Genomic DNA, 19,405 nt, shown 5'->3' with positions numbered 1-19,405 from the left:
AATATCGAATCTTCAAAACCGTGTAGTGACCTGATGATGATGCAATACAGATATATCTTTATTGTTAGCCCACAAGCACGTTCGACAAGATTGATTTCGGTTGTCAGGCCACTCTCTATGCAAGCATACATAACTTCGTCTAGTTCTAAAATCTGTAGATTAGTGTGTCAAGCCTCTAGGTATTTCGTATCCTTCAAAATATAATTTCGTATTCGTGCTCGGCTATGAGATCCCTTGCCTTTGCCGAAAAGCCTGCACTAGGGGAACGGTAGGAAACGATTAAAGATGGATAAATCAACATGGCTAAGTGCTGATTTGGATATTTGCATGAGAACGCCACCGGCGGCACACGTGTCTGGCGTAAATGTGCAACATTCACAAACACAGTAGTTGATATACAGGTAGGTTCTTTTGAAGCATGGACCGTAGACGAGACTGCCTAAAACAGGGCCGCAGAAAAAACGCCAGTGTATACGTTCTGTTGAATTTCTGAACACTATCATATAGGTAAATGAACGACTTTGAACTGGATGTCGACGCGCGCCAGGATTCGTCTTCAGCAGAAGATGGTTTAAGGAGCAGAATCGAGTTATCGAGTATTATCTACAAGTATTACAAATGATCTAGATATCTGAATATAACGATGAAAATATGGTCATTGTAAAACCTACGAGACGCTGAACTAAGTAGCTCTACGCAAGCGTATTTTTTTCTTTGATAAACATTTGTTTACGCGTTTTCTCTTGCTGAAGTTGATATCTCTGTTTCCGATGCAGCTATTTGAACCTGCTGTTCTCGTTCTAAATTACTGCTAGGTAATATCAAGACGATGGCGCAAGATATCGAAAAAACTGGCTCAGCTTGGAATAAGCACACCATCTAAGCTTGGTATTCCTCCATAAATTGCAGTACACTGCGAAAGCCAGGAAATAAAAAATGTTGTTATACCACTGAATCATAGTCCATTTATGCTATTAACCTTGATTTATCCCCCCTCCCCCCCTCGCAATAAGATTATTTATGTGTACATGATAGCAGACGTGTTTTAGGTGTGCAGATTCTGTTGATAATTCAAATGGTTGCTCTGGACATTCGAATACTAAACCGTTTACCATATCCCTGCCAAGTTTGTACAGTTGTTTGTTGGTCCGTTTGTACGTGTACAATGGCGGGCTACATACTAATAGAAGCAACAATGACAAATCCTAACTGTTTCTGTTGTCGTCAGCAATGGCGATTTTGTTGTTTACTTCTATTGGCAATCGTACAATACAGAGCTAACGGTCCGCAGCGTTCTATTTAGCAAAACGCATTACACAAGCACATTAATTATGAGCTGCATATTCACATTATGTGGAGTCTGCAGTTGTCTAAAGTTTTTGGCTGTATAGGCTGGACGTGCCCCCTATCGCTTTTGATAGTGTTACCGCCAAAACCGCGGTCGTCATAACATCGCGAAGGCAGTAGGCGCGTCTGGGTGTTTCTTCTGCATCGTGGGCTTTTTGCCAGTAACAGCCAAGGTGGAGGTAATTCTGCCAGTAATGGCTGTAGCCAGATTCCCGTTCGGATAAAATGTGATCCTCAGGGAACGATCCATCAGCTGACGCGCCATCAGCGGCAGCAGCTACTGACGGTAAGGCAGCTGGCGTTGGCGCATCTCGGGGGACGAGGAACGAAAGGAAACCAGTTTTGTTCTATGTGGTTCCGCGCCCTCCCTGCTGCCCAACAAACCCCCTACACACGCCAGAGAGACAGTGTTTCCCCTGACGATACAGCGCAGACAGTGGGAAAGCAATCCATGTTCCGTGCGAGCCTGCGGTGCGCTACGCACAACGTGGACGACGAGCACAAATCGTATGACACAGCAGCCTAATTTAATGGATTCATTTTTATCAAAAGAATTGCTTCTTGCAATCCAAACAAAGTATCAGGAGTGTTTTTATTTGGAATTGTACACCGTATACAACGCGAGGTTACGTTCATGCGAACGACATGAGCGAAGCTTTTATGACTGTGTGGTAGAAGTAATGGGTATGTTTTATTATATGAGCGGGGTATTCAGTTACACTACAGCTGTTCTCGACAACCTTACAATAACAAATAAGAGTCAAAATGTATCGTTCTTTGCTTAAGCTATAAGTCAAATGTTACTGAATTGCTATATCAATTTTCTACGACATCTTGAGTGTCTGAAAAAATATGCGTGTATGAGTGATTTGGTAGCATTTAAAAAGCAGGACTTTGTATGCTTTGCTAAATCTAAAACAAGCACACAGATACTATTCCGGTGCAGACTCAATAAAAATATTATCGATCTGCATTATTTTTGTATCTCGATGCTTAAGGAAGTTACGCTTTCATGAGATTTCAGGAATTATTTCGAAAACGTTGAACTATTGCTAACAGTAATATAGAAGTTACAAGCTAGCTTATAGCAAGCTGGATCGTTCACACATCAAAACAAAGGGACCCTGTCTCAGTTGCGTCTTTGTCGACTTCTGCCGACCGATTTCTAAGGTAAGTAGCATTTTGGCACATCGACTTGTCGAAATCGTACAAGGTGCCTCAGTACCAACTTTCAGAGCCATGAAATGGTCGCTGAAAAATGTCTGCATGTACTCAAACGACGATTACATCACCTTAGATCCACCATACGCTCCCATAAAAAAAAGTAGTGGAAATGATAGGTGGTTGGATTATTTACTACGACACTCGAACACACGACAATTGACAATGAGATTTAACGCCCTGCTACGACTAATACTGTTTTCTTTATACTTCACCTCTATGGTTGTACTGTACAAACCCAAGCCACAATAAAGATAATAGCAGTTAAGTTAATTATATGAACGTCTTATTCATCAGCGCCTTCCTACACTGTGTGGGGCCAATTCGCCTATAGGCCCGCTGTCCCAGTATCTAATCGGTGCTTGTCAAAAAGCTAAGAGCGGGAGAACATTGACCGAGAGTGATCTATGGATTTTCCCGGGAATCACTCTCGTCAAATAGAGAATACTTAGTGGCTGTGTCCAATGAATATCGACACTGTTCATTTTGGCCGTTCAGTTTGGCCACTGACTACCGCTGCTAAGGCGAAGAAACGGAGGCCCGTCACTAGAGAATTGTACGGGCGGCTCACGCTCCGTCTACGACTCAACGCCATTAGATCATAGACGGCAAACGACCGAATGGAAAACACGGGTGGACCTACTAGGGTTTGGCAAGCTTGTTTGCCTTACGGCCATCGATATGGTAAACCTTCGCCACGATACCTTTTCATCAACAAAGTTGCGACCGGAAAAAAGTTCATTGGGCAATAATACTGGCATTGCGTTTGCACTAATAGTTACGTTTGGCAGACGAAGGGCATTACATTATATGATTAAGAACAGACAGGCAGCTCGTCGGGGCCGTTGTGTACTATCGCAAGAACCATCATACACTCGGTCCTGTGATGGCTGAATCCGCCATGGCAGTCTGTGATCTTCATTCAAAATCATATCGCGACTGTCGCGGACATTGGCTTTGTGTATGCCTGTGTCAGATATCCAAAAGACCTCAAATTGATGTTATTTATTAGACAAATGTACTTCCACGAAGAGATGAAGAGTACCATTTGCTCCATCACTATTCTCATGTGACGTTTTAGAAGGTGATTTATCAGTCAGTAAAAATTAATTTTTTACGGTTTTAGCCGACTATCAAACAATAGTCCAGAAGCAAGCGCGTACCATTTCGGTAACAAGATTGCATGAGAAGGTATCATAGATAACAGAGTTTTATCTAGATGTAGACAGAACCACTAATAGCAACAACATTAATCAGACGACAATACAAGTGGTTACAATGTTGGCGATACGGAACCACGCTAGATTCTAGATGACAGAAAGTTATTCTTTCAAATTAATTTCTTTCCAAACTTAGACATATTCAACTTGCAAATAATCCGTTTCCAGGAGACCAAGACTATGTAAATATGGTAAAAATAAATTTTTTTCTACAATTTATTATCAAGCTATTGCGACCTTCTCGTACCTTTTTTCTTTTATATCGAAGGTAACAGGTGATTATTCTTCTTATGATAGGCCGTCAATTCATTCAGTTGTTTACAGCTGCACTATCTAAGTGAGTCCACGTGTTCAGCCTTTTTTATTCCCACCCTCATGGCCTTGAGCGTTTTAATAACATCGTCTAAAGTTTGAAAGATACCATCAGTTTGTGTAATCAATGTTCACGCCAGGACAACCATTATGCTTGATGGGGCATTTATTTAGGTGATGTAAAATTCTGACTAGTGAATAGCGTACTCAAATTAATCACAAACTTGATGGAAAAACTTTTGGCCGCTTCCACAAGCAAACGGTATTTAGATAATCTATATCACTTTACACACAGTCAGGTTAATAATATAACAAAACAAATATCGCAAGCTTTTCTCTCAACTAGTTAGACATCGAATTGTTTGATGCTTCTATTTGAGATTAAAGAAGAAGGTGAGCGAACGCTTTTCTTTTTTTTTTTCATTTTTGACAATTTATTTTGGCCAATAAGCATTTTCATTGGTAATTTCTAGATATTATTATGTTATACTTGTTTGTGACTGTTGGCTCTACGAAGTGGCACTTCGTTGGGTAGTTCCTACATGCACGTGCACAACCTAATGTGCACGTAACAACAACGTAGCAATATCCATTTACTCTTCTCTCATTGATAGCCCATTAATGAAACGTATGGCACGCTCAAAATATATAAAGGTTTTCTAGGCTAGCCTATTGTAGATTGAGTATTTTTTTTTTTGCTTTACTGTACATGTTTGTACACTAAATAGACATAAAAAAAAATTAACTGAGTTTAAAAAGGCAAAAAGCCACATTATACAGTGTTAGAAAAATGTTAGCGTCTTATCTGATTGTATCACTTTCTAAATGCCTCTATATTGGTGTTAATGCAAGAGAGTGACTATTCACTGCCATTTTTAAAAAGTAAGTATTTCAGCGCGCTAACTTACGCTTACCTCGTTACGATGAGCTTTGAACTCTGCCAGAAACCCACTGGAACGTTCGCTGTGCACCAGCATGGGACGTTGCAAATATGGTTCACTGATATTTTTGAAAGACTAATTGATTTTAAATTTAACGCAGCAGCAGCAATATGAGCATATTTTCAAGATATTTTCCTACCATGGTCTTGACAGGACATAATTGGTGCTCTTGACTCAAACGAACCCGTGTGTGGTACCTGGCTCTTTTACGCTTGCGCCCCTTTGTTGGACTCTGTTATCTGCCGCCCCCCACTCGTAAATTCATTCGCTTGTTTCTCTATTATCACTCCTCCACTGAACTCCATTCAATTGCAAAAAACACACAGACAAAGTTCAAAAAATGCTCTATCGTGTACTCTACTGGACCGGTACATAAAAACGTTTCATTCTTGAACTTAACCAAAACGTAAAATAACAACAATGCAATAATTATTACACCACCTTTATTATGCTATATAATTATAAAATGAAAACAATTTATTTATTTCCTAATTTAGCAGAAGAAATTTAGCAGCATCGTCGTATTGAAACGATATTACAGAGTACGACATAGAATGCGTAAGTAGATAGGTAACGAACGTATAAACCATCATTGGAGGAGTGTATCACTTCTGGTCGGCTAGACACGTCTGGGATTCGGAGCCTACGTGTCGGCGGACAGAGTCAATGCGAACACCGTTAGCGTTTGACTGACTTTAAAAAAAAAACACCCAAAAGTTGATAACAGGCGTTAAGCCCGTACATTTAAATTCTACTGCCGCCATTGTTTTGTCAATTAATCTCAATGTATCCAAATACGACGGCATAGTCTTTTTTTCTCATAACGATAGGAAATACCGACGTTCTCGCAGCTTTTACTGATATATCCTAATTCCGACTCTATATTTTAATACGAAATTCGTCCAGGCAAACATATTGGCCCCCACTACACTTAACCAGCGTGTGTCGTCGTTTTCTACCCTAGTTTGCCTATTGCTATTTTTCGAGAAGTGTTTAATGCTCCACAGTCACAAATGAATGACGCCCGATTGAATTAAGGTGTGCGTAAAAAAAAATTGTAGTCAAATATTTAGATCTATAAAGATGTAATATTGCAGCTTGTTCGACAATATCGAGCTGATAAGCTTAAAGCTTTACAGGGACACTTGCCCCCTGTATACGTAGGCCCCGCTGGGCAAATGTATGTGCTGTCCCAAACAATGTGCTCTATCACATGCGCCGGTAGAGAAACGTGCAACAAAGGAAAACATTGTTTCTATTTATCGAATTTATACCATGCTTAGAATTACCGACAATATCGAATGTAACGCACGAAGAAATTTTGAGAGGTGCTTGGACACTGGGCTTACCAAGTCATTAATAGGTACCCGTCACCCCCTTTTGCTTCAAAGTGGAGTTCACCTTACATCAACGAACGAATTACGCGGGGTCGTTCGGAGTGGCGTGACATAGACGAATATGTAAATAGTAAGTTCAATACCGTACGGGAACTAGACACAGCGAACTTTCCGCTATTCCGATCGATTTTACTGGTCGGGCCCTCAAAGAAGGATTTTTCTCTTGATCATAGCATTCCTCATTGTCGAGCGGTGTAGTTAGGTAGCGAATCGATGAAATCATTGTTCAGCGGAACACTTCACAAGAAGTCGCATTTCTACTAGCCTTCACGAGCACAGGAACCTATCCGCGTACCGATATCCGATTTATTCGAATATAATTGCTAAACTTGATTTATTTCGACCGTAGTTGACTTCTTAATTATCTTGATAAAGTACATGTTCTAACGGAAGCCGGCTCCAGAGCAGAAAGGATGGCTCTATCTAATGTATCCGGGGTTTACATACGCAACTTGAAGTTCAAGATATCTACTGGAACACTTCGGTAGGCACAGTCAATAGGTAAAGGTTACTTAATGACTCCAGCGTTTTGTCTCTCTTCTGTCATTGTTGGAGCAATGATTTACGTAATCATTATGCGTACGATCCGCGTTCCGTTGAGTACGAGTGGAGCTGCCCATAGACACACAAGAGCAAGTGGCCACTGGAAATTGTCGTCTGGAGCAGTCGATCTGCCGTGGGACTGCTTACCCAGTAACAGGTTCCAGTAACAGGTGCACCATTAAATTCGTGAATTTCGACCCAAACACCTATAGCTACTACAACGTTGAATAGGAAGCAGTTTACTAAAAAAAAATCGTGTTCTGTCGGAGTTTAGTTGTTTGTTCAAGTTGACGTTGGACTTGAATTATCTAAGCTCAGAAGTAAAATGGAAATAAATAACTTCGATTCGATACTTACCCAAATTCATCAATAGTCACTTATCATATGAATCATCGGTTCATCAGGACGCAGTGAAGCATAATGGTACAGAAATAGCATAATATCGGAACATGATTTTGAATAACTCAGATTTTAGAAGAATCATGCACAGAAAGTGAAGGCTATGTTCCCTATAAATTGCTAGCTTGTGTCTTATTTAAGGTAATCTCGCCTACCAAGATCCGACACCACATTAACACTACTATGTTGGGAGAATTCAGGATCTGTAGATAAGTGGCTATTTGATTGAACGTTGTTTGAGTATCCCTCTGTCTGCGCAAGGTACTAGCAGTTGATTCGTATAACAGAAATTTATATATATGATTTGGCAGCTAAATGTATATATGATCATTGTTCATATTTTTGTATGCCAACTGGCTAATTGTATATATATATATATATATATATATATATATATATATATATATATATAACAGTACTAATGTACATGGCAGCGTCGGGCCTGTCGGCAATTCGCCCGAAGATAAACTTAATGGCGTCTGTTCGGATGTAGAAAATGGTTCATCAAAATAGAAACAGTGGAAAACCTTGGCTTAGGCCAAGTAGAGTACTTTATAGATCGAACAGAATATTGTTTAATATAGATGTCGCCTAATAGAACTACCTCGTTGACAATACAACGTTTACGTGAAGTCCACATAGGCAAATGTTTACGATATAAGCCCTAGACTGAAACGAGTCAAGTCCAATGATGATTTTTGCGAAATCAGCTGTGGTAGTAAGTCGAGCTATTAACCTATGAAAGTTTGTTTTTATTTAAAAGAAAATCTATCTGATAGGTACACAAGCCTTGATTATTGGGCTTTGTTGTGATTTTCTATAAACGTCTATACATATATAAAAATGTGTTCCTGTGCCAAAATTAGTAAGGACAGACTTGAATAAGGCCGCCAGAGAGTAAGGGAACTGAATTCTCTATATGGACGAGCCGCAGGCAGAGTTAGCTTGCTCCAGCTCACTCACATAACTTGTACGTATGTGTTACAACCTATTAATGAAACAGTCATAGTCAATCTGTTTATTTTTTGGTTTGAAAGATTAGTTCATCATAAACCAGAGCCTTGAAATGCGTTGTCTCTATCCTAGCACTAAAAATTCAATGTAAGCCGATCCAGCTTTTTACAACTGGTAAATGCTACACTGCAATAGGAAGGTCTCGTTTAGATGTGAGAAAGGCAGTATGAACTCTGTCTGAGTCGGGCAAAGGAAGAGTAACCTCTCAAAAATAACTATTCGAACGGTGGTTGTAAATATTTTCATACAAAATGATTAGATTTCCAAAGTGGACCCTTTACAATGTGTTGTACATGAACATTTCCAAGATTATGTGAATTAGACGTCGTTCATCATTCCAAGGCAGGACCTGCCAGTGATGACCGAATTGGCAGGTAGCCTCAGCTGCACGATGATGGTACGTTCGATATGCGCAACAGTAGAGTTGTTCTCGACCTCCTCAATGGTCACCTCAAGCACCCAATCGTAACGGCCTCAATCAGTGTCATTACAAAGGCATGTCCATTGAACCTACTGTTGCGTTTGACATTCTATTATAAACATCATCCGGATGATTACCCTTCTTTAACTACATTTAGCTCTTATAATAGGATGCGATGCGCGACGATTACTGTTACCGCATTGCACAATTTCAGGTCAGACAAGGTCTCAGATATACTCGAGTAGAAAGTCATCGTCTGACTATAGTAGTCCGAAAAGACTTTGACCTTCTACACTCTAAGATGCTCGAGTCAAGCTGTGGCCCCCTTTACCCCTTACCGCTAAGCGTCAATCGCTTATTTTCTTTCTCTTTCATACACTCTCGTTCTCCGGTAGCAAAGAGACGATAGTTGATTCTTGTGTATTATTTGAAATGTGGTGTTGTGCGCCCCCTTGTGGCCGTCACTGCACGACAAAGTCCTAACGAAAGCCGTCGCGTCGCCTGAGAGTGCCGCTGAAAATGGAGAGTGAAAACAGTTGACGGCAGTACTCATGGCGGTTCCGTTCCCTCCGTACTCGCCATCAGCTCAGATATCACTCGAGAGCAAAAACTATTGGCAAGAGGCTTGCCGCCTTCAAACTAAGGGACTCGTTGCCTGTGAATTGTTGTCGACGACTCTTTTTATACCCTAGAAGTTGTTGTCTGCCCGTGACCCCACTATAACAGCCGGTGTTAATGTTCTAGAAACGTAGCAAGTGGCAGTCCGAAATGCCTCTGGAATCCACCATCGGTTCGATTTCGCGCAGCTAAGTTGTTAGGAAGCTAGTAACTAATCCCCGCTACGCGAGCGTATTTTTGAAACATCCGTCCTGCATTGTCTAAATAGAAACCTACAGTGTAATAGGTCAGCTCGTTATTACCGTCGAATCGTATACCAAATGCTCGTGTTTGATGTGTAGTGGCTTTGTAAACAATTCATCCAACTCTGATGAAATTCACAAATGATATTCCCTATGATCAGATCTTGATCGCTGTATCCCTAGTTGATTCCACAAAAGGCTCCGCTCGGTGGAGTTGTACGACTGGTGGCAAATCTTTCGAAGCGGTGCATTATTTCTTTTTCTATACAAATAGTGAACATTCGGAGTTATCGTATCGCGGGTGTCTTTTCACAAAGACCCGCTAATCTACAGTGCGATATGAGTCAATCCATTGCTCGCTTTTACCCTAACACGGATATACACGTTGAGCAAAGTGTATTAGATTTTGTTAAGGACAGATGTCAACGCTACGCCGAGAAAACTGCTATAGTAAGTAAAGCTATGCCACTTAAAGAAAACAATAAGGGGTCATGTAAATTTTCAGCCTATTTAGTCAAATCTGCCAGGACAGATATGTATCTAAAAAGTACTGCACGACTTTGAGTGCGCGGTGTCGAGACTGCATTGCCTTGGACAAGATTAATAAGCTGCGGTGATATAAAGGCTACAAAGGGAATGCAGCTGATGCGGCGGCGCGTATGCGCACGCTTTCTTCATAGTAGTGCCTTAAGCGACTCCAAGGCCAAAGTTGTAAGGCACTCTGCACCGAAGGTCGGCCAAGAATAAAAACGCAGTCTTTTAGCTGCAAACATGTCAATAAGGTTGTTAAAACTTTTTCAAGCTTTATTTTAAATGCTTTTTTGGTATAACTAACTTTGTACTGTGTTGCTTTTTTTGATTACTATTAAGTACCTTTTTTCAATGAACATAGCTATGATTAGCGCATTAATTTTCAACGTAAGTGATACGCTTTGTCAGCTGACAAATTCGTTCATTTTTAAACGGACCTAAAAGCAACTCGTAAGACTCTGTTACGTCTGATTGCCAAATTGATTAGACACCGCTGAAGCAATCCATTTTAGTGATTCATCACTGAGGATCCTGATGAAAACCTGATAGATCGGCAGTGCACCTTCCACCCTGATATGGCGCCTTCACTATTTGTATCCCGCTCTTGATACGTAAGGTCTATTACCTAAGAATTTATATGAACTTGACTGTGATAACTTTAAGTTTGCATAATTTTTTTTAGAAAAAAAGAATACGCTTTACTAGAAACCACTGCGCTATTAGTGTAGTTCGAGCGCTTCTAATGGCCCTTGAATAGATTCGCCTGCCAAATCTTGATTCGCTATTTAAAAATAATGCCGTACGGTCACACGTTTTGAACGTCGATCAGTATATCTAGGGCTAATAAAGACCTGGAAGGATAGCTTAGAAATTGTGCCTTATGTAAAACGCCTACTTTAAGGAGGCCTTAACACATCTTACAGGCATTTTGCCAACAATCAGTTGCTCTACTATTCTAATTAAAGTGAAATGCGAGTAAAAGACTCAGTTTATCGATACGTTTCATTGTAACTTTAGATACATTTTTCAAGTTAGGCCCACCCCTTTAATGTTAGATATGGGCCTTTGTGCGCGCAAAATTTAAGCCTGCTGTATAATGTAATTCTTTTACATGTGCATGAAAACGTCATTCCCATTTACGTATTTACTTCCTAACATTTACTTACTACAGACCGATTTTCGGGCTTTTACGACTCAAATGAAACACTACAAATAATACAGATTTGAAAAAAATGAAAGATTTGCATTACTACCAGTTACCTAGACTTCCATCAACCTAAACTTCGTTAGTGTACGTAGGAGTGCTCTACGTTAGCATGTCAAATAATGCCTTATCATGTACACTGTTTAACGATGCCCATTGTTTTTCTACGGGCAGATTGATGCGCGTCTGGGGTTGCAGTGGTCGTTTGCCGCGCTCTTCACTCGAGTGAAACAGCTTCGCGCGTTTCTACTTCGAAACGGAGTGTCCAGCGGCGAGCACGTAGCTATTCACGCCTACAATGGAATTGAGACTTACACCTCTATATGGGCCATCGCCTGCGTACCCGCCGTCGCAGTCCTTATCAGGCCAAGCTTCAAATATCGTTAGTTGTAATGATTACAAAAATAACGCGATACGACTTACAATGGCTATTTATCGAATAGCTCTAATGAACAGCTTTTAACATGGTTCAATTCAGCCGCATCCTGCCACGAGGATGTAACATGTAACTAACTCTTAGCTATCTATTCCTAGGTGAAACAAAGAGCGTTCTCAGTATATCGCAATGTTCAACTGTGATCACGGACATAGATCATCTCGTCACCGTTCTTACAATTCAAGAGAAGCTTAATGCAATTAAGGTAATATATATATACATATATTTTTAGCACATTCGATATAGGAGTGCTTTACGAGGGCGAATAATTGTGAAATAGATCAGCTTGATCAGGGGGTGCACCAGAATATACCCCTTAGTTTCAGCAAATATGGAAATCGAATTCGTGGACGAGAATCATGCTGTCGCCAAAAACGACTACTGAATAAAGCTTTTCATTGTACTTGCCTGACCAGCAAACAATGACGACTGTGTATAACGCGTTGATACCAAAGTAGCTTTAAGTAAAAAACAAAATAAAAAAATCGTCGATTCATTAAAATCGAAAACTTGAAGCTGATCGAACTGAACCAGGCCGACAGATAGGGCCGCTCAAAATCCACTATATTGAATCGAACGCCTTCAACTGCACTGATCTCTCATATCATAATGATTAGAAGAAGATTTTAGCATCGATTTTATTATCACTTCAAGTTTAGTGGGAATCATTCGACGGATGAATTGTGAAGGGGGCATGGCGTTGTGGTGCCACCGAATCACAAAAACCTTTCGTGGATGAACTGTTCCATGGCCCGAGAACGTGTTCTGAGTAGTATTTAGTAATACTGTTAATAGCAGGAAGATAGAATCCTTTACACTTTGCTAACTTACATACACTACGATATTATCACGGTATAATCCATCTCACAAGCAACACCGAGATGTCATCGCACAGCTCTAGCTTGGATCAGATATTCTATAATATATAATTTAAATATAATCAACTGCCACATAATTGGATCGTTGAACGACTAGAACTTTTTTCATAAGCTTCTTTTTTTTCCGTCGTTCCTTTACATAGGAAAGCAGCGTAGAAGAAAATGTCTTCTTCCGAACTTTACGATTTTCGCCGGTATTTTCATTATATCGGCTATATAACGAACGCTTAGATTTGCAGTAGAAACCCTTTAAAGGTAAGCTTTTGATCCACACTTTACGCGTTATGACAACTGATTACGAAGCGAAAATCTCTCATTAATAAAGATCGTTATTCGAACAAAAGTTCAGAGTTTTCTTGCTTCGCTCCTTCTGAACTTGATGAGTGATTATTCTTCGGATCATAGACGTATATATTAGATATTTAGGGCATAGCTGATGACTATATGTCCGGTGGATTATTTTCATACATTTTGCAGAAAATTTTTGTTATTGGCGACTCTGATACGCGCTACCCATCAGTGTCCCAACTGTTTCGATCGACCCCAATGGAGGATGATGAGGTCAGGAACGAATTTGACGGCGAACCTAGCAGGGACCTATCTAAGACTACAGTGTTTATGGTACCCACCTCCGGTACGACAGGAAGGCCTAAGCTCGTTGAGCACACTCATCGCAGTTATCTAAGCAGTTTTCACATCGGAGAGTAAGTTTTCCAATGTCCTTTGCTGGAACAGTCATCAAAGGGACTTATGCAAGTACACATAGAAACCGAGTTACTTCTCGTATCCTTGAGTTGATAAGTATATTTAGTTACTTTGCTTTTTTGTAACGTTCGAGGTCCGATCCTTCCCTTTCTTCGTTTGTGCAAGTAAAAATAGTACGCATGGCTCATGGAGTAAGTCCATGGTACCGCGGAACAGACGAGGCCATAACGAAGGACAATAAAACGTAATGCTATAAGATAAAAAAAAAGAAAAGGATCAGACTAGTAGGCTGTATTTAATAAACAAATGTGCACACATGTCATAGGATCGTTAAATTTGATTGTGAACAAATACATCGCAGATAAATAGTGTTTTGCTATTAACAAGTAACTTGATTGTCTGCTATCATTGTCGGTATTATGATCCTCCGACGTGGCTTGTTCTGTAAAAAGCTTCTAATAGCAGCTTGTTCACATTAATCTTTCTAGTCCATATATGAACGTGTTCTGTAGAAACGATGTATTAGTCACATGGGCAAGCCTGACACATGTTACGGGCGTTTGGAAGATGGGGGGATGTCTGCATGCAGGGGCCGCTTTAGTCGTTACTCGCTTTGATAATCTGCCGACCTATGACGACATGCGCACCATCTGCAACCGATACCAGGTTTAGTATCATACGATTCTAATATGGCTAACTCATCTGTGCCATTAAGTACAGTAGATCATACTTATTATCTTCAATCATAACTATTTACCACTGCGCATTGTCGTTGCATATCGGGAAAGAAGATACACATCGTTCATTATCAAGTTAACATTGATTTATGACTGTAATCTCAACAGGTGACGACTTTCATGATATTTCCCACGATGTCTCGAGTGATCCTTATGAATGCCAACGGAGAACCCACGATGTCGGTCAGAAACATCATCTGCGCAGGTAGCCGAGCTACTCCTGGTCTTGAACATTTAATGCGCCGTTGGTTCCCAAATCTAAAACAATTGCGCAACCGTAAGTTTCTATTACTGGATTTTGTTAAGAACAATGTTACTTTGAAGAAGCTAAATTGAAGTTTCCGCTGAATGAACCAAGTGTCTGATGTGGCTACTTTCAGTGTTGGGCCAGACTGAGGCAATGATCTATGTCTCAATTACTCCCTCTGGCGAATTTGACCTCCGTTCAATTGGTTATCCGCCGTCGAATTGCCAACTTCGTTTGCTCGATACGGAAACAGGTGAGGAGGTTGCCTCAGGGGAAATCGGCGAAATCGTCATCAAAAGCCCTTCGCTGATGAAAGGCTACTTTCAAAATCCATGCGAGACAAGCGCAGTATTCACTGAGGACGGATGGCTTAAGACTGGTAAGCTGTCCTGCTATATGCCATGATTACAATATATGTCGATCAGGTCAGTTTATATTGTTCGGAAAGTAACGAACAGAGGTTAAATGGTTCGTCTTCTATAATTCTGCACTTGTTAATGCTGCATGTTTACGAGCCGTCGAATTGGAGAAACTATCTTTCTATTGTCGTAAACTGTCGCCACCGAATTTTATCCCTGAACTGAGTTACAGCAGTATTTCAGATTGGCGTGTCGAGTGCCAAAGAAATCAGTTGCAGGAACAACTTTTCGACGATGCTACAACACGCAGAAACGATAACTCTTCACATCGCGTAGGACATATATGTTCATCTCATCGATGCTGACTATCCGCAGTCCAAGTCTGGCCTTCGCTGGTCTTGCTAGGAGATTGAAGTGGGCCCAATCCTAGATAATTCCGCAGTAGTACTTCGAGGTCAGATCTGGATTGATTCACATATGTAGAGAAAAAATTGGGGATCATCCGCGGCTTGAAAACCTTTATTTGGGCCCATCTACCATTGTTTTTTTAAGACTTTTTAATGCGCGAATAAGTGTCGGAAACGCTGGCTTTTGTCAACAGAAGTATCATACTGGAGTCCAAACCCAAAAAAACGATTACAACAGCTTAAGAGAGCGAAGTATGACGATTTGAGCCCCTGCAAGAGGCCAATCTACGTCTAGACGACTGCCTCATAGGATGCAGGTCTGAGCATTGTATTCTAGCAATGAAAAAAAAACAAGCCTTCAATTAGATATATTTTGATATTTTAAAAGCATATAACAGAGCCTATGGTTATCGCTTTATTTCAAAGTTACATGAACTTCAAATATACAGCAAAACTTTCCCTGGAGTTACTGTAGAAAAGTGAATGGCAAATTTAGTTAGGAGAATGGCCGTCGGGGGCGCTGCAGGAATCGTGTAGATACCCACACTTTTCCTGCCGCTTACTGCCAATCATGTTTGGTGCCAAATAAATTATTCTAAGGGCATGAGTTATAACTGTGTCCGGCTGATGTGAGATATGATCCGTCCGGTAGTGTTAATGGAGAGATAGTTCCTGCGACCCTCAGTTAACGCAGTATTGAGGTACCGTGACGTCGAAATGTTATTTCGTAATTAACGCAATCTCTGTACGCGCTTTAAAACGTCTCCTCGCGTCTACAGAACAGACAATTCATAATTTACGAGTCTTGTTGGATATATGGTGCCTACACCTCAAAGAAACATATAGATACAGGCGGCAATTTGTTCCTTGAGCCAATACAAGATGTTATACTTCTTGGGAGTTAATCACACTCACACCGATAAGTTAGCCGCGCGAAACAGTTAATATTATAATTTAAAAAATAGACTTGGCGTGTCCTAATGACCTGGTGGTAATATGCACGTGGTGGCAGAGTATTAGCTGCCACGCGATAGACTAATTAAGACCATTTTGCCGTGGAGGCTGATGCCTTCGCTAGGATCAAATAGTTTATGCTCTTAAGTTAAATACAAATGCTAATAATAAATCAATTTATTACAGACTTCCATGCATGTATTACATGTTCGTACGCCTTCAGTGATGTCGCTTAGCTGATAATAAGTACGTTTATGAAGCGCCAGAAGAAAAAGATACCTGTTGTAACATGCTACAGATTTTAAGCTGCTGTAGATCACCTCTGTACATGCAAGTCAAAACGAACCGTCATGTCCGTATCGGGTGATTCTGCTGCGTTTCTGCCCAATGTCTATATTGAAACTGTTCGTTTCTCTAGGTGACCTCGCCTATCAGGACTCAGTAACAGGCCGGTACTACTATGTGGATCGTATAAAGGAAATGATCTTTTGTAAGGATAACCGAATCTATCCCGGAGAACTGGAAATCGTCCTTATGGAGCACATGTGCGTTGCAGAAGCCGCTGTTATAGGTGTACCGCATCCAGCTATCGGGGAAGCACCCGCGGCGCTTGTCGAATTGAAAAACGGGACTCAGCCTTCAGAGCAGCTTCGCAAGGAGATAGCAGATCTTGTCGAATGTGAGTGTATTCAGACAAAAAAAAGAAAAGCTGAGTTCATTTTGAAAATATTCGACTGATTTGAAAAGGGTTCTGCTTTGTTTGAAGGTGCGTGATTTTGGTTGAAGAAAAACCAATTAAATATCACAATGGGAAGCATATGGTCTCATAGACTTTGGAAAAAAAAGCATGCGCCGCATGGTACGGCTCAAATAACTATTATCACCATTTTACACTGCCAACTGAATTTCTACTGCCATATAATGAGCGAGACGTTAGTCAGAAAATTTAATAAATGTCCAAATGCCAAATGGATATATCGCTTGGCCAAAGAATATATCGCTTTTAACAGCTTCGAAATATCCAAACAACATCGATATATAACTAAGTGTGAACGCTTGATCTTACAGCTCAACTGGCAAGCTTCAAAGTGCTTTATGGAGGTGTACATTTTGTAGAAAGGCTTCCCCGAACAGAACTAAACAAGGTGGCGCGACGCAGACTCCGGGAGCTTCTACCTGATATTGCACCTGCATATGCGCGATGATAACAAATATTCTCTGAAAAAGGTTGACTTCGACGTTTTGTGGTCTATGATAAATAGCAGAAGGCGCAATAAATTTAGGATGTACATACATCGGTTGTGGTCAGTTATCGAAAACAAAATTAACATATATCTTACCTTATATAAGAATGGAAAACTTAGTAGCGAGGCATACCCTTGTCAAATGTGTACATCGCTGGCGTTGTTTCAACGAAGGGGCAACAAAAATGTAGTGGTCCTTTTTGTCGAAGCTACAGTTTACTTAAACGAGTCTCAGAGTTAGCTGGTGATGATAAATAATGTTTCTAATAAACACCTTAAGCTTAATTCCAGTATATCGAAGGTAAAGGAAATTTGAATAGCGAGATCAGCCAAAAAGGAAATAACATCAAATGTCAAGGTCGTAGTTACTACTAGAACTGGTAGGCTTAATGAAGACCTATGTTAATTTTCTCTACCAGTGTGAACATCTATCAGGCTATATCTAATTTCGATAGTCTACCTAGGATAAAGGCAGCATTTCACACGGGGTCAAATCTTATGATTTATGTCTGAGCCACGGAATGGGTATTCACCCATTCCACCACCGACAGTGAATACGGAACTGATGAATTTTCAATTTGAACTTTCAATTAAATCTAATATTTATAAAAACATGAATATTTAAGGATATTCGACATACTACACTATGCAAACCAGTTGTCGCAGTGGGTCGTAGGTCCTATGGCATAAATGATAAAATCTAGCGCTTTCGAATAAGAAAGATGCAATATATCTACCTAAAAGCAGGCAGAGGAGTGGTTAGGGGATCTGTAACGGTTAGAAAGTATGAAGTCTATATCAGTTAGGTCTCGAGCATTCGAGTGTGCGAACCCTCGTAGTACGAATGTCGTATTTTTCTCATAGCTAGAATTTAGCATTTTGTAGCAATAATTAGCAAAACCTTCAACTCTAAAAGAAATCAATTTCATACTGCCTGTACCAGGCTCGACGGACACAATTTCCATTGCGCAGACTGCACAGCTTCAAAAAGAATCCTTCATCATCAATCCTTGTTACTTCTTGTTTGTCAGTTGTTCACATCATGTTTTTATGTCTTACATCTGGTACTTAATATGTCAGGCGCCTCGCTTTCGGCACCAAACGAAATTCGTCTACGGCGAGATTCGCACCACGTGCTCCAAATTGCAGCAGGCAAATACGTCAGCCGCTGCCTTGTCGCGTGGGCTGTCAAGAGCACAAAGAAAATTATGGTAGCTTGTGGTGATGATACAAGCTAAGCGGCAATTACTTCTAGTACATAAACATATATTTATGGATGGTCAAACCTCACTCTCTGATACATCTCTCAACGTTTACGTAGAAAAGTGCCGCCGAAATCTGATCATATTGAATGCTTCTTGCGCATAGGTATTTTGCACATAAGCACACATCTGAGCACCCTACTCTCCAGCTCTTTTGTTATGTTTAACACGGTCAGATACTTCGGGTTAAATTCAAGTTTTGATCATCAACATTTTTATAGACGTTTCTATATAAACCTGAGCCGCTTGTTTTTGTATAGTTGGCTTCATATACATATAATGTAATGCAATAATTTAATGGTTGGATGGATCTTCCAATAAAACCATTTTTATCTGCGAAAATGAAAATACTAAATGACTGGACCCGCATTGACTTATGTGGTCAGCTTTCTTGGGGTCAACTCTCAACGCACGCGGAAGGTCTCTGCCCCGATTATCCCTGTGCCCTCTCACTTTCGCTTAGCGACGAAAGGAAATAAAAACTCTCAAACTGTATCCGTTCCTATATTGCCACTCAACACGAACAGCGGTTTTTCCCAACTGCAGGTAAGAAGAGTGTTTCTTTTTCTCTGTGGCAAGAAGAGCGAAATGCAAAATGTTTCGTGCATTGAGTGAAATGATGCCTGCCGCTCGTTGAGTACGCACATTTTTACCACGCGGTAACGACAACCAATGACGCAAACGGCAAGGTTTTTCCCTCGTTCGTTACCAGCTATTGCGACCATTGAGGCGAGGTTACTACCCCCTGACAACATCCTAAATTCAT

General features: G+C 40.5%; 1 protein-coding gene across 1 annotated transcript; it reads left to right on the top strand.

The window, feature by feature from the left end:
* The first annotated feature begins 9,403 nt into the window (after positions 1-9,403).
* On the top strand, positions 9,404-17,426 carry LOC111269231 (luciferin 4-monooxygenase). Its single transcript, XM_022848677.2, has 9 exons — positions 9,404-10,125; positions 11,585-11,792; positions 11,945-12,051; positions 13,202-13,428; positions 13,918-14,095; positions 14,275-14,443; positions 14,547-14,792; positions 16,552-16,812; positions 17,202-17,426. Exons 1-9 carry the CDS (start codon positions 10,015-10,017, stop codon positions 17,336-17,338), a joined length of 1,644 nt encoding a protein of 547 aa, XP_022704412.1. The 5' UTR covers positions 9,404-10,014; the 3' UTR covers positions 17,339-17,426.
* The last annotated feature ends 1,979 nt before the right edge of the window (positions 17,427-19,405 follow it).

Source organism: Varroa jacobsoni, unplaced genomic scaffold, assembly GCF_002532875.2.
Source record: "Varroa jacobsoni isolate VJ856 unplaced genomic scaffold, vjacob_1.0 scaffold_145, whole genome shotgun sequence".
Lineage (NCBI taxonomy): Eukaryota > Metazoa > Arthropoda > Arachnida > Mesostigmata > Varroidae > Varroa > Varroa jacobsoni.
Note: the sequence above shows the minus strand (reverse complement) of the source record. Positions and strands in the feature narration are given on the sequence as shown.